The 16,352-nt window shown below is 46.2% G+C and overlaps 1 protein-coding gene across 4 annotated transcripts in view; it reads right to left on the bottom strand.

Moving 5' to 3' along the window:
- Window positions 1-16,352, bottom strand: part of SETBP1 (SET binding protein 1) — a 265,374-nt gene that overhangs the window by 132,843 nt on the left and 116,179 nt on the right. For all 4 annotated transcript variants that reach the window (XM_018078772.3, XM_018078771.3, XM_018078773.3 and 1 more), the window contains one exon: window positions 9,309-9,380. In XM_018078772.3, the coding sequence (XP_017934261.2) occupies window positions 9,309-9,380 (72 nt within the window). The remainder of the gene's footprint in view (window positions 1-9,308; window positions 9,381-16,352) is intronic.

Consider the following 16,352-nt stretch of genomic DNA (forward strand, 5'->3'; position numbering starts at 1 on the left):
ATGGAAGAAAAAAAAATGTAATGACATAATTTGTGGTTTCAGTTGAAGCAGCTGAAGTGAGCTGCTGAGTCTGTACAGAGAAGAGGTGATACTGCTGGAGGGAGAAATCTTTTGAAGAGTGTGCAAGCATGCCATCACCTCTTTCTATTGATAGCACACAGCTACAGCTGGTGGCAACTTCAGCTCTACCTCCATGTTCTTGCAAAACAGCAACCCTGGGAAACACTAAGTCTTACCTGCTCTTGGCTGAGTGTCTGAATTTTTATTTCTTACCTCCGAAAGGGTGTAGAAAATGTAATCTTTGATATGAAGTCAGGTCTTATGAATTGCCAGTAGATAAAGAGCCTTGCATTCATTTTCCCTGCAACTCTTACTGTTGTGAGCACTTCAATCCTGACCTTGATTCCTCCAAGTAAGAGATAATACAAATCTCATTCCTCACATAGACTTCCTCACATGTTGTCTTGAGCTTCATCTAGCAGGTGCTAAATGGTTTTTCATGCAGGAGACAAGCTGAAGCTCACTGATGAAGGATAAGGCTGATAAATTTGCTCCTTTGGAGCAAGGGGATGGCGTGGGTAAAGTTCACCCAGAAGACAGAACCAAACTGGTAGCACAGCAGGTCATGGTGACACTGAATCAAGATGGGGCCACCTTCCCCGAGGAGGGGAGCAAGGCACTGCAAAAGGTACCATTTCTCCTGTGGCATCTTCCTAAAACACGTAGAAGAAAAGACTTTCTTCCTCCCTCACTTTGTCAGGGCCTCATGTGGACTCCTTCTAGCTGTCTGAGGCTCCTGCTTTTATGCTTCCATCATTGTCCTGCACCTTTACCCAGCCATGGTGGCATGGTGTGGCCACTCCCCCTCAAATGCCTACTTTTCCTTACCAAGGTTATGCTCTGCTCATATCCAGGTTACTTTCTTCCCATCACTCTTATTGAACTAAAGGCACTTATTAAAGAAATGAGAACATCATATAGTGCAGCTTCTGCTCAAACATAACAGACCAGAACTACAGTATTCCTTTATGAAGGGTTCTGTGACAACTAATTTTGGTGGCACACAGATAAAACACTCATTTAATTTCTCTGGATCCAGTAAAATCTGAAAAGAGCTACAGGAAATCAAGCCTATACCTTGGTTAATGAAATTCTGGGCTGCTTCTGGGAAGACTGACAATTGTTAAAACCAATCTGCCAAACTTTCATTCACAGCTTCATTGCAAAGTCATTACAGATACGACAAAAGCCGCCAAACTCACAGAGGTGTGTGTGAACGTACATGTGCCAATGGGGAGCACCACATTTTTCTCCTCCCAAGGCAACCTGGCAGCCTGGAGGGGACAGGAGAACAAGGAACAGATGCTCTTGATGCTGCCAGCAATACTCAGTGTTGCAGAACCCTTTTCTTTTCTTCCCAACTGAGAACTTGAGCCCGAAGTTACCTCCGCAAGCAAACCACTAACGATTCTGGAGAAGGCTGCCAGAGGCCCCAAGCCATCCAGCCACAGCCCATCTCACTTTTCCCACAACATAACAGAATGGCTTGGTCTGGAAGGGACCTTAAAGATCATTTAGTCCAGCCCCCCTACCATGGGCAGGGACACTGTCCAATAGACCAGGTTGCTCCAAGCTCTACCAAACCTGGACTTGAAAATTTCAAGGTGTGAGCCAGCCACAGCTTCTCTGGGCAACTTGTGCCAGTACCTCACCACCCTCACAGCCAAAAATTCTTTCTCAGTATCCCATCTAACTCTGCCCTCTGGTAGTTTGGAGCCAATCCCCCTTGTCCTATTCCTCCATCCCTTGTCCCAAGTCCCTCTCCAGCTCTCCTGGAGCCTCTTCAGGTACTGGAAGGAGCTCTGAGGTCTTCCCAGAGCCTTCTCTTCCCCAGGCTGAGCAACCCCAGCCCTCTCAGCCTGTCACCATAGGGAAGCCCTCCAGCCCTCTCAGCATCATTGTGGCACATCAGGGCACTGATTATTTTGTCCAGCCAGGCTGTGTGCTGCATCCTTCGAGATGGATACCGGAGCTGATATTGATTCATTTTACTGGTGTTCTTTGCAGCTGGTTTGCTGCACCCAGAAACCACACAGAGCTGAAATGAAACTATAGCACCCTCTCTGCAGGTCACCTGTGCCCAGCTACCCTCATGTTGGTATTTGTGTTCATTATGATACAGGAAAGGAGGATGTGCAGGAAACATTGCTCCCTGGGAAATAGTGATTTACTCTGCAAGGAAAAGGCAGGGTGCAGGCAAGTAATGCCTGCAAGGTTTGATGCCTTGATTTCTGTCATGTGGATCAATATTAATAGCAATATTGTATTTCCAGGGCATACTCAGCTGGCAGAGATATTGATTATTTGGTATGTAGCAGTTCATTTATACTTGAGAGCAAACTGGGACACTGAAACAATAAATGTGCAGCTGTTAACAAGCAACTCAGGACATTGAGTTTCAGTGACACAACTGGGATATCACTTCCTTTGTCTAAAATGGAACATCTTTAACATGTCAGAAATATAATTTACTTATATGACTTACTGAAATACCTGGAGAAAATACCTTTTTCCCTAAAACCTGCAGATTTAGGTCATGTTTTCAAATATGTGCCAAGTCCAATCAATAATTTCATCCCTACTGTGACCAAACACTTGAGGTACTCTTCAAGGGAAAATGTTTTTTTTTTATATGTTTTAACAAGTATTATATCAGATCACCTTGTGCATGAGCAGATTTCAATGAAAGAAAAGATAATGAAACACTGGTAACATTACAGTTTGGTTACAGTGGTTCAGTCAAAACTTATTTTTTTCAGTGAGGTGTTTAATTCAGTGTGAGAAAGAGTAGATACCTGTATCAATATATATCAATATATTAGTATATTTAGATAGGGTGGACTCAAAATAAAGCCTTCTCTATCAAGCAGAGGGTTTACCTTTACTTGAAAGACATAATGCTGTATCCTTCCATGAGCTGCTTTTTTATATATAAGTCTACAATTGCCTCCTATGGACAGATTTAACTATCAATGACCACACCAATGAAAAGAAATTATACAGGACACCAACCTTATGACTGGAACTCTTTGACAAGGAACCTCCCTACAGTGAAGGAGAAAGAAATGCTTTCTATGAAGAAAAATAATGGGTGGCACTCGCTGTTGCGGGAAAGAACACCTCAGTGACTTAATAATCTTTTTGTTTGAGTTCAAAGAGGCTGGGGAGGTGACTAGTAAATATGCAGGAAATGTACCTGTACTACACATTGCCTTTTGGAGGATAATCTAGCCTTTTCACTGCTATCAGCATGTTGCACCCTGTAGGCTTAGCTGCCTTAGCAACTGTTTATGATTTGGAGAGGTCAGGACCACGGGAGGCTGAATCTGCTTCTGATGGTGGCTCCCCTCTCCCACTGCTGACAAACGGAGTTTAGAAGGAGTCCAGTTTCTCAGTTGGGCCTGAGCCTCTTCAGCCACTAGTAAGTTAGATGTGCCCAGAAATATTTCCAGGCATTGAGGCCAACTGGCACAGAGTGTTTTGTACCTCTGCTCCCGACCATGTCTAACTTCCCTAATGCAGCAGCTAAATGCAGACAGCTCACTGGGATGAACCCTGAGCCATGCTTAAGAATGATTTAGGAGCTTGCTAGTTGTCGTGGACCAAATGTGTGCTGAGGACTGGCCCAGTACTTTGAGTATGCCCAGTTACAATCCCGTGAACATTCCCAAACACTGTTTAACTTGCTTTCGGCAGATGCAGCCTAAGACACTGGTATGACAAACGTCCTTCTTGCACTTTTCCTGCTCAAGATCACTTCTTTCCAGCCTGGAGAAGGGGACTGTATGGTTCTAAATTTGGTTACAGCAATAATCCTTTTGCTGGTTCATGAAATCACTCTGACTCAATAAGAAACCAGTTTACTGCTGTCTGCAATCTAAGAATATTTGCAAGGAACCAGATGTTGTGTGTTTAAAATGAAAAAAAAAATTGTTATGCATGGACAGATTAACCTCATAAACAAATTACTGTTCTCCTTATCCCACTGCACACCACTGTCATCTGCCTGATATTACATCTTCAGTGTTTGCAACTTTAAGCTGCACACCCCCCGAAAATCATCCCACCTCAAGTATTTGCCGTGTGCTCCAACCACGCTACATTGGCATGCTGGGTTTGTCTGGGGCAGTTTACTTTCTTCACAGTGGTTGGTATGGGGCTGTGTTTTGGATTCGTGCTGAACATGGGGATGATAATGCAGAGATGTTTTTGTTGTTGCCGAGCAGGGCTCACACAGAGACAAGGCCTTTCCTGGTTTTCCTACTGCCGCACTGGTGATGAGGTTGGGGGTGCATCAGAGGTTGAGAGGAGGCACAGGCAGGACAGGTGACCAAAACTGAGCAAAGGGATATTGCAGACCATATGAAAATATATAAACTGGGGAGAAGAAGGAGAGAGGAGATGTTTGGAGTGATGGTGAGTAATCTTTACGTGCGAAGGGGCTCTGCTCTCCTGGGGGTGGCTGAACAACTGTCTGCCCATGGGAAGCAGTGAATTAATTCTTTGGTTTGCTTTTCTTGTGTGCACAGCACTTGTTTTCCTTATTAAGCTGTCTTCATCTCAACCTATGAGTTTTCTCACTTTTACCCTTCTGATTCTCACCCTTCTGATTCTCTCCCTGATCCCTCTGGTGGGGGAGTGAGTGAGTGGCTGTGTGGAGCTTGGCTGCTGATTGGGGTTAAACCATGACAATTGGGATACCTCTAGATGTCCTATAAACTTCTGTGCTGACCTGCCAAAGGCAAAGCAAGTCTCCTTTCACGGGTTTCTCTGAGCTACAACTAGCTGAACGAAAGCTTTTTGAGAAGACCTGATTATATCAGGGCAGGGGCCATTTGGTAGAAGGTGGAGCAGGGTGAATGCAACCCCAAACCAAGAAGGAAGACCTTGGTATGGTGTCACCCAAATCTGGGCACCCTCCTACACCCCACAGGGACTCAAGCACTACAAGGCAGAGGAGGGAGGCAGGGGAAACATTCTGTGCCTACACTCTCTTCATCACACACACCACAAAGACTTCTTGGTGAAAAGGTCTCAAAGCTGCCTTCAGAAGCTCTTACTTTGATATGGGAGCTGTTCAGAGGAACTCATCCCTTTGAATGGTTTAGATCATGACACTTCCAACACTCAGCCTTGAGCATCACCTGTGCAGCAACTGTCTCATGGTTTGCAGAAGGAGCTTGGGAGGGAGCTCCTTGTCATAGTGAGCTGCTTATATTTCAGCAATGTCACTTTCTCAGTGGCACCAAGGCTGCCATCCACCTTTAGCAGTGCCTGCTTTCCTAAGGAAAAGATGATGGAGACTTGTGTCAACCAGCTGGTGTCACCTCCCAGCTCCCAGCTGGACAACCTGTGGCCCTGGCAGCAGCAACTCTAAGGACCATGGGGGCTCACAGTCCCGATGTCTCGTGGTGGCTCCCTGACTCAGGAAGCTATAATGCCAGGAGGATGGTGGATGACTTCATGCCAGCAGAATCTAATACCTTGTGATCCTATGATCTAGTGCAAAAGGCAGGAGGAGTGGGAAGCCCAGCAGGCACCTGATTGAAGAGGCTGGGGGAGGTAAGAGGAGACAGCATCCTGCTGTGCATTTCTTCCACCTCCATAACCTTCTTATTTTCAAAGAGTTTCCATAGGGCTGTGGTAGCTATTGTTCTCCAGACCTGGTGCACCAGCATCCCCACTACACTGGCAGCAGTTTGTGATTCACACACTGCCAGCCCTTCTCCTTCTTCATGTCAGTAAAATGAGCAGCTTGTTTGGCTTCAAGAGGAAGCAAAATGTGTGCAACTTGGACACCCCTATGCTAACCATGTACAGGGTGATGATGCTGCATACTCTACAACCATCAGGGCCTCCCTGGGCATGTGATCATGCTCAGACAGACCCAGATGCATGTACACTGAATTCCACAAAGCACGTGCCTCTCCTTCCTTCCTTTCTTCCTTCCTTCCTTCCTTCCTTCCTTCCTTCCAAAACTGATCACAGCAGCCTGGTCAAACTTTGGCACAACTGTTATTGGTGTGCAGAGTCAGCAATAAATGAGCAATTATGTATGTTCAGTTTTCAAGGAGGCTGCAGATTTGTCTTGGCCGTTAAGATAAAAAGGACGCTAATGAAAAACTACAGCAAAGTTTAAGTAGTAATTTTGCACAAGCAGGCAGGTAACATCAATGTAAAAGTCATTCTTGTTTTTTCTGCTTGGCTCTGTAAAAAGAGAAATACTGGCAAGGCTGTGCATTTTTTGAAACCTGCATTATTTTTTTCCCTAAAAAGGGTTGAAATAGGCTTAAGCATTACTGTTATTATCTCTAAAATGACTGAGACATTTCCATGTGAGTTTCCATTCACAGATATCTATATTTACAATGTGTACACCTTTGATTCAGGGACTGCAGGTCCCCTGTGGTCCAAGGACTCAAGGTTCATTTTATGTAGCTCGTTCTGACAAAATGGGGTTATTAGTATTAGGAAATAATGCAAGGTCACCCACAGCCTTGATAGGAAAAGGAGGGTAGGAGAATATTAGAGAGAAACTGTAAGCTGTAACATCCAGCTGCAGTTGGCAAACCTGAGTGCATTTGGAGTGCCTGCACCAGTGTTTCATTCCCCTGCTTCCAATTGATTGCCCTAGCCTAGTGATTAACCACCTGAATACACCCAAGAAGGATATTCACAAAAGGATCTCATGATAAAAAGGTTATTCCTGGCCCTCTTTCCATCACATCATAATCTGTCCACTAATATGGCTTGAGATCTCAGCTGATCAAAAGGTCATAAGATGCTACTGCTAAGTATCACTGTCTCTGTTCAGCCGACGGCATTTTTACTCCATTCAGCAGTCAGAGGAATGCAACAGCAAAGCCTTCAAATCTGTTTGTATAATAGATGAAGTCTTCTCTATATGGCATTTATCATCCTTCAGGGAATGACACCTGATAAATAAATCTCTAGTTCCCAGTAAATTTAAATAAAACAAAGGCAAATCATATCACTGCACACTGTAAATATGAAACTGCAAAGAACATAAGGGTTCCAAATCTCTCACCATCTCCTTTGCTGCAAAAGCTACGAAGTGCTGACCACCCTCAAATTCTACCAAAATCAAGGGAGCCCAAATCTCTGTATACATTACAAAAAGCATGGCGATAACACAGGAGGGACTAAAAGATACATCAGTCATTTAGTCCGATGAAATGGTAAAAATTAATTGTTTTTCATGTTATCAAACCCCCCAAAACAAATAAAGGGGTTTTTTAGCATATCAGTAGGAATAACTGAGTGAAAAGGGGGGGGAGGGGGAACCCAATAAATGGGGGAATGTGTTTCCCAGGGAGTAACACTAGGGGGGACAATTTTCAAACATCCTGGAATGAATAAATACTAAACCACATCCTACCCAACACCACCACTCTGTCCAGCACTGCTGCACTGCAGTGTGCCAGTGGCTACTGGTCCATATGACACCAGCCATGGCCTCCAGTGCCAACTGCAGCCACTTCTCCGGCCATCCTGCTTCCAAACCACTCAACCTGGGCAGAGATCGCTGCCCAAAACAGCAGGAGGAGAGGGAATCACTGCCAAGAGCCACTTGCTACCTGAAGCCTTTGTCTAGTGGATCTGCAGAGGTAGTCCCTGTGGGCACCACCATTGAAAAAGGCGCTGCTTTGTGTCCCCAGCACACCTGAGGTGTTGTCACAACCAAATTAAACCCCTCAGCATTTCCCAGACAATCCTCCCACTCCTTGGCTTTACAGACCTCTGTACCTGAACCAACAGACAGTTTCTTTAACTACAACTGGCAGTCATTTTGCTCCTCTCCATGCTTTCAAAGCTGAGAGCCATCAAAGATTAGCAGGAAAAAATCATGACTATTTTTCCCTAAGAAGCAGCACTGGTAATAGGCTTCAGGAAAAATCCTCCTAAATGCAAGTGATAAGCGTAGACTGTGTGAAGGCTGACAGGTCTGATTATAATTATCACTGCGAGGGGACTAACACTAACCTCCCTTCTGGAAGGCAATGACAATTCCTGGAAGGGAACATGCAAGTGAATTATCATAAACAAAATCAGTGCGAGTAGAGTTGTCTTTCACTGGGAAACTAAAGATCCAGATTTGGGGATGAAAAAAAAAACTTACCAAACCAAATACATCTTGAACATTCCTTAAAGTTTATCCCTTAAATAACACTTAATCATACACTGAAGTTTTGCTGACTTCAGGATGATGGGAGTAAAAGAATCAAGAGGGCCACATGAAGCATGAGTGGAGTCATACATGCAAGAAGTGTTTGGAAATAAGGGATATATTCTGAAACTATACTTAAAGAACATATCCTGCATCATAAAAATGAACAAGGAATCCAAGGGAGGATGTTGGTCCAGACTGAGCTAAATATTCAAAACTAAGATAAAACTCAGGCAGCCTTTCACCAACCTTTCCCCCTTCCTCACATCCTAGCAGGAAGAAACCCAGACAGAAGCAATACAGAGCTCTTCAAATTGCTTCTGTCCACTGAATTCCTAAAATTGCATCTATACAGTAACTGAAATACAGCAGCATCAGCTTTCAGCAGGGTTGTGAGGCAGAGAGGACAGGTAGTATTCCTTCAAGATCATCCTGCCCTGACCTCTGTGCTTTCTCTGACAACATTGCATTTTTCCTAGTCTGCAGATTGGTTTTGCATTTCTCACTCCATTTCCATTGGAGACTTGGAAATAGAGAAGCTTGGGCAATCTGGAATAAAAGTAGCACTACGACCAGCTTTTTCTGCCTGAACACAGGGCAAGAGATATTGTCTTCTTAATAGTGGGCTGTAACTGCAGAGGAGATGAAGAGAAGAGCCTCAGAGTCAAAGGCAGTTCTAAGAGTTTCATTCTCATTCTATCTCAATGGAGTGAAGCAAATAAATTGTGCAAGGAGACATATGGAAACTCACTACGCAAATGGCCTATTTAAGGCTCCTACTTCCTAATTAGGTCCTGGTGTCAGGAGGTTGGTAACAATTATTCACACATAGATCATTTGGATACAATACAAACTGTTCTAAAATCCAAACCATCGTAACGGCACGAATTAAAAAGAAACCTTATTCAGCTTGATCTTTTTAGACTCCTTTGCTTAGGGCTTGGACTATCACTTTCTGTGCTATGCATACTTACATTTTGTGTCTAACACTGCAAAAATGCATCTGGAAGGGGAAAAGGAATAAACAAAAAGCATCAGGGCCATAACCCCTTGTTCTTACCTTGTTCACAGATTTCGTCACTGGACTCTGCACAGGGAACCCACACTCTCTTCCCAAATTCTTCATCTGACTCTGTGGTGTTTCCCAAAGCAAAAAGAAAAGACAAAACCTTGATTATTGGGATGACTGTGTAGAAGATGGTCACAAGCCCACAGACTTTTGCTCTGCCCTTTCAGTTTCTTTACAGCCTTCAGTATGGCCACCACCATGTGCCAGCCCCCAGAGCTGGGGCTCACTCTCAGCCCTGCAGAGTTCTGGAAGGTCCCCCAAGCTTTCCCTTACCCCACACAGATGTGTAGGTTTCTCCTCCCAAGCACCCCCAAGTATTGGCACAATGAGTGTTGATGTCAGGGAGAGATACCACGGATTCCTTTGACAACCCCTGTTAGAAAGGCTTGGGAAGAGCAGGAAGGTGTCACAAGATGTCAAGCTGCCTGTTTTGTATAGGAGCTAAAGTAAGGAGCTGAAGCCAAGGATTACCACATTGGAAAACCATTTAAAACAGGGTAAGTGCTTGTGATTCAACATCATGACTGCAACCAACCTGCTCTGCCCTGTGCTTTGGTACTTCTGGTATGAAAATTAGGTCTTCCTCTCCTTCCTCCATTCCCACTTCTCCTCTTTGTCCACCTCTCCAGCCCTTCACACAAAGGTGAAATATTTTACATTTTCACCTGTGGTGATGCAGATCAGAGAGTGTCTTTTTTGCTTTGCTTTGCACTGATTTTGCCAAAGGCATCCTTTCAAGCATCAGCCTGTGCAAAGATAATAGGTGACACAATTCTCTGTAACTGGAACCAGCAACAAATCAGCCATCTGCCACTCCAGGGGGCTGAGATTAACCCAGCTACTGGACCGTGACTGCAAAGCATTTGCACATTTAGATTACAGAAATATGAGGTTTCCGGTCCAAAAAAATAAGACCGGGAGTGGGGAAGGTGTGGAAGATAGCCTTGGAAGAGCTCTGCAGATTAACCCTTCCAGACACAAGTCATCTCATAACAACTCCAAGCAAACAGTATTTCTCGTTATAAAGTGTTAAAAGGGTGAAGGATTTGAAGGAAACAACTTTATATACGAGACATCATGTTTCAGGAGAATACATCCAATGACGCCTCCTTTATACAGGGAGAAATAAATACAAGGCATTCAAGTGCCTTGTCACTGCCTTCCCTCCTTGGGAAGTATGACCAAGCTGCCCAGATGGCTTACTTGACCACTTGGAAAGTACAAGAGCAGCATTTTTGCCCCAAAGCTCCCCTACTCTCAAGATACCAAGGGAATGAAAGAGGTCTGAATTCTGAAGTAGCAAGGTTTAGGAAGGTCTCTTCATCTGTTGCTCCCAGTTCACCTTCTTGAATAACAAACACTACATTGCTACTCTGTGCATATGGATGCTGTGATTCCACATTAATACTTGTCCATATCTTTGGGATCCTCTCTGTGAACCCGATGGGAACTGTTGTTTGGTAACTCATGTATCAAGAGCTTTAAATCAGTAGTAAACACAAGCTGCTTCCACATGTAAAAGCATGAACAATGGTCTGTACAGTCGCATGGTGGGTCAGGACAACACCAGGGTCTCCTCTGGTCCCTTTGATGTGGGTTGTAATCTCCACTCCTGCCATTTGCTCTTGTAGGTTAGAATCCCATGGATCCTTGAGATTACCATCCTTAGGGATCGCAGGTTAAAAAGAGCAGGTTGTGCCCAAAGGAAGATGAGTAGCCACAGACAAAAATACCAGCAAAAAGTCTGGAAAATTCTGGAATATCTCACCTACGAGGAGAGATTGAGAACAATGGAATTGTTCAGTCTGGAGAAGACAAGACTCCAGGGAGACCCTGAGCACCTGCCAGTACCTAAAGAGGCTAAAGGAGAGTTGAGGAGGGACTTTGGACAAGGGCCTGGGGTGACAGGACAAGGTGACAGGACAAGGACTGCCAGAGGCAGTGTTAGATGGCATACTGGGAAGGAGTGAGGGTGGTGAGGTCCTGGTACAGGTTGCCCAGAGAAGCTGTTGCTGCCCCATCCCTAGAGGTGTCCAAGACCAGGTTGGATGGGGCTTGGAGCAGCCTTGTCTGGTGGAAGGTCTCCCTGCCCGTGGCACAGGGGGTTGGAATGAGATGAGCTTTAATATTTGTTCCAACCCAAACCATTCTGTGACTCTATGAAATTCAGGCAAGATCTGCATGGTGCCTGCCCTTGGTGAGGATGGTGGCTTAAAAACACACCTCATCTCATGAAGCCCAAAGAGACAACTGAAAAGCAAACAGCATGCACATGTGTTTATAGAAACCCATGTATTTTATGTATGCCTTTTATTCAGAGAAAACAGGTAGGATCAGGTAAGCATGGTATAAGGCTCAGCTGAGAGGTGAGGAAGAGCAAGGGATCAGTTGCTGTAGTCATTCTACTCCATACAAAACCTGCTTACATCACCTCAGAAACGAGTGCACCTCCCAGCAGTGTTAATCTGGGACTGAGCATTTGATCCTCCACAGAGTAAGGACTATTGATTTGCAAGGAGCTGTGAGAAGAGGGTAAGAAGAGCAGGCCTTTGAGTTTCCCTGAATTCCCCACTATTTATCAGAGTATTTCCAGAAAGGCATTGCCTGGGCAGAGCTAGGTGCTCCCAAACCAGGTCTACGTGTTTGAGACCAAAGGTGAGGTTTGAAGTGGTTTGTATGTCTACTAGGGCATGGTTTTCAGGTGAGAGAGAGGTCAAAGGGATCATCCCATGCCTAGGACTACAAAATGGGCCAAGCTAGTAACCCAAGAACCCACAGCCTCCTGAGATGCAGCAAGTTAACAAGGCTCTGCCTGTGCTTTAGAAAGGTCTCCTTGAACTTGACCTGCTAGCTATGTGAAGGCTAAAACTGATAGAAGAGGATGTGGACCTGTTTTCAAAACCAAAGACTGGGATTTTCTCTTTCTCCAGTCTTTAGTTTCTGTAAAGACAACCTAAAACTCCAAATCCGAATTCCAAATGGTCCAAAAAGGAACATCTGTGGGGTAGGGGAAAAATATTTGCATTTAACTTCAACAATTGAACTATTACAAGAGTGCTCGTGCTGGTAATAATTTTTAAAATGCTAAAAAAAAGTAATAATAAAACTCCATTAAAAAAGAAAGTGGGAATTTTTATATCCCTTTTCCTTGAGAGGGACAGGGGAAACAACACAGGGCAAAACCCTTCCTTTCACACAAAAATCACCACAAAACTCCATCCCATTTCTGGCGAGTTAACCAATCTTATGAACTGATGCAGTTTCATCCCCACATGACAATTTTTTGTTTGTTTTATCCAGACATGCTTTGCGGGAAGGGGCTTTTGCAACCCTAACAGCGCCACTGCATCAGCCAGGCGCTGAGCTGAGCCGTGGAGCCGCTTGGAAGTTGCCTCGTCTCCCAGCAAATGAGAAGCGGAGGGAAACACCGACGCAGGCGACGCTGCACCTTGCAGCAGAGACTCGTGTGTCCTACAAGTAACCTTGCATCAAGATACAGAGCCACAACAGCAGCCTTATGGGTACAGTGAGAGGAGGAGGAGGAGGAGGACAGCGAGGAGGAGGGGAAGGGCAACGGGAAAACAATCAGAAAACTCACTGGGAATCAAGTGTTCTACTCCTCCTTAGGAGAAAAAAAAATAACAAAAAAGATAAATAAATTAAAAAAAAAAAAAAAAGCCCTCCCTGACACAGAGATGGAAGGAGGGGATGAGCCCCTTTACATTCCATGTCTCCAGCAAAGGTCCCCTCCCTTTCCCAGAGCTCCTAAATACCACTGGGGGTGGCTGGAGGAGAAAAAGGGTCACATTTAAAAGGCGAATGGGAAGCAGGGAGGAGGGAGGACACTCCTGAGCCCGGCCAGTGGCCCCACGGTCTCAGCCATTCTCATTCCTGACACGTTTCCCTTCTCTCCAGCACAGCCCAGCTTCGAAATATTAGTGCGGCGCAGAGTGCCATTTTTCGAGTCGCTGCAGCTCCTTCTTGGCACCGGTTCAGCTTTTTGTCTTGCCTTCTCCTCCGAGCGCCCAGCGGAGGGAGGGAGGGAGGAAAGAAAGGCGGAAAACGAAGCCCCGCTGGTTCGCTGTCAGACTCCCCGCGGCACCCCCGCCCTGCCCGCGGCACCCCGCACCCTCCCAGCCTGCTCCCGACCCAACCGCTCGGCAAACATAAATCTCTTCCCACCTCACGGCGGCCAGTTCACAGCTCCTTCCTCCCTCCCCCCCACCCCGACTTTCTCCCGCCGCCACCCCTTTTCATCGCGCTCTCTCCCTTTGTACTCCTCTAAATTTTTCCAGCCAAGCGTTACAACCTTCCACCCTTCCCTTTCTCCTCCGTCCCCAGCCCTCCCAACCTCCCGCTCTCACACCGGCAACAAAAAAAAAAAAAAAAGGAAAAACAAACAAAAAAAAATTCGTGCCATGGTTGCCAATGCCCTGGCATCTCTCCTCGAGGTGTGGGGAGCCCCTGGACACACAACAAGGCCGGGAGGTCCGTCCCTTCCAGCCCGGAGCTGCCCAGGCGCGGAGCTCATGGGCGCACACGCGTGTGCACACACACGTGTGACAGCGCAGGACACACTCTGGGTGCATCCCTTGGCACTGCTGGAAATACAAGCCTGCCTTTGGCAGCCGAGTCCCCCCTCCTCCTGCCTGTGGGGCTGGGAGAAAAGAAAAGCAGAGGCGGAATAACAGGGGAGGGACGCTGTATGTTTTTAAAGCAACCCAAACATGGCACTGAGCGCTTCCACCAACAACTTCTCAGCCTGCTGTGCTGGCAACCAGCTGCTGGTTCTAGCCTGGCACTGGCTTTGATTTGTTTTTCTCTCCTCTTAAACGCCCTCCTCCCAAATATTTATCCCCTTATTTTATTTTTTTTTAAATTTTTTTTCCTTCTCTATTTCCCTCCTAGGTTTTCTGTAGGGACAAGGCTTGCCCATATGCTTGTCACTTTCTCTCTGGTGACTAATGCCAGGACTCAAGGGAACAGCATGAAGCTGTGTCAGGAAAAGCACAGACCTGACATTAGGAAAAGGTTCTTCACCCAGAGGGTGGCTGGGCCCTGGAACAGGCTCCCCAGGGAAGTGGTCACAGCCCCAAGCCTGCGCTGTTCAAGGAGCACTTGGACAACTTTCTCAGGCACATGGTGAGATTTCTGGAATTGGACTCCATTATCCTTGTGAGTCCCTACCAACTCTGGATACTCTATGATTCCATGATTCTAAAGGAACTCCTTTCCACTTCCACCCACAAATCAAAAGCAGCACGTGTGGAAGGGGCACCAAAAGAAGTGCTACATGATGTAACACTGAATGGACCAAGAAGAGGGGAAAAAAACCCCATATGAACACACAAGATATGTATTCTCTTCTCTGAGGAAGAAGGAGAGAGTGAGAGATGCCATAAAAGAAGACAACATGACCTTGTGCATGCCAGGATGTGCTAACCCCAACCCCCTCCTCAAAGGAGGGAGGAGTCAAGTTTTGTTGGGAGTAGAGAAAGACTGAGGAAAAATGCATGTTCTCCATAAAAAGGACCCGAGAGAGCCAACTTCCAGCTAGTGATGTGACTCTTATTAAACCAGAGTCTGAAACAGTGACATATGCATGAGAGAGATAAAGTGGTATCAAATGCACCTTGTCTGGTGCCTGGAGGAAAGAGATTTGGAGAAAAAAAAAATATAATAATGCTGATGCTGGGGATGGCTTGGGAGAGACATGGTAGGGAGGAGAGATGTGCTGAGGATTTTATCATGGAGGAACGAGTGTATTAAGCTGAAAACCTGGCTGGAGACCCAGGGAGGGGCACTGCCTTGTAAGCAGCCACTGGTGTCCCTGGAGATTTTTTATGGGACTGCTGGGATGGCTTTGTCCACTGAGAAACATCAGAACTGCTCTGAAGCCACGGGAATTAGAGGATGCTGAAACAGATGGGCACTAGCTCCCTGGGGCAAGTTCCTCAGGAGGCGCAGCAAAAGTGCCAAAAAAAGTCTGGTTCTCACTGAACACGCTCTGGCCACCTCAGGGAATAGCAGAGCAACCACCCCGATAGCAGGGTCGCAGAACCAGAGCGGGAGACAGACAGACAGCCAGCATGCTCGGCGTGGTACAGACAAAACAGCAATGTCCTGAGCAGCTGCCTAATATGTATCTTGGCAGAATCTCGCCTGGCTGTGGATGAAGCAGAAATCGCAGGCTGGAATCGTAAAGCCATCAGTTGGTCTGACTTTTGCCTCCCTGGCCCGTGTGGATAACACAGGAGGAGAGCAGAGGGCTGGATGACACCTCTCTATCTGCCAGGAGCCACACGGGGAAGCTGGTCCTTCAGCCACTGACAGCTGCTGCATGGGGAGCAGCTGATGGGCAGGCACTGGAGTAGACTTAAAATAAGCAGATGCCCTGCCATGACTGCACTCATTAAGTGGTGTGTGAGTTTGCATATTTAAGCTGAGCACGGGGCCTGTGTCCTTAGGAGCATCTCTGCCACTGAGATGTGTCCCTGCACAGGGTCCACATTGGAGTTTCTCCAGGCCAGCACAGCACAACTGGATCTGGTTCAGTTGGATGGAGCAATATCCAGTTAGGGCCACTAAATCCCCTCTTCTGACTTGTGGTTTCGCTGGCCCCAAGCTCTTTGTAAAAGGTCATCATCCAGCACTGGCTGTGATTCCTCCCACTGTCTGCTTCCAAAGTCAGCCAGTGTCCATCTGAATGCTCACTCCCATAAGGTTTATATATTTGTTTTCTCTCTCTTTGCTATCCCTCAGGCTTAGGGTGGGTTTTCCTGCCCTTCCCTGCAGCCTGGCATTGCCCTGGCATTTGGCAAGGCAGATGGGGTCCCTTACGTGTGTCCATGGCAAAGCAGACCCTGACACCTCAGTTGGAGTCACCTGCAAAGACACATCCCTGCCTGCAGGTATCACTGAAGTGACTCCCAGATAGAGGCACTTTCAGATCCTTTGAGTCAAAAGGTGCTATAAATAAAAGATATTACAGACTAACAAGTTCTCAGTTGCAAACTGGAGTGGGAAAGAATATTT

The sequence above is a fragment of the Manacus vitellinus genome, unplaced genomic scaffold, assembly GCF_001715985.3.
Source record: "Manacus vitellinus isolate BGI_N305 unplaced genomic scaffold, ASM171598v3 scaffold_42_pilon, whole genome shotgun sequence".
In the NCBI taxonomy this organism is placed as follows: domain Eukaryota; kingdom Metazoa; phylum Chordata; class Aves; order Passeriformes; family Pipridae; genus Manacus; species Manacus vitellinus.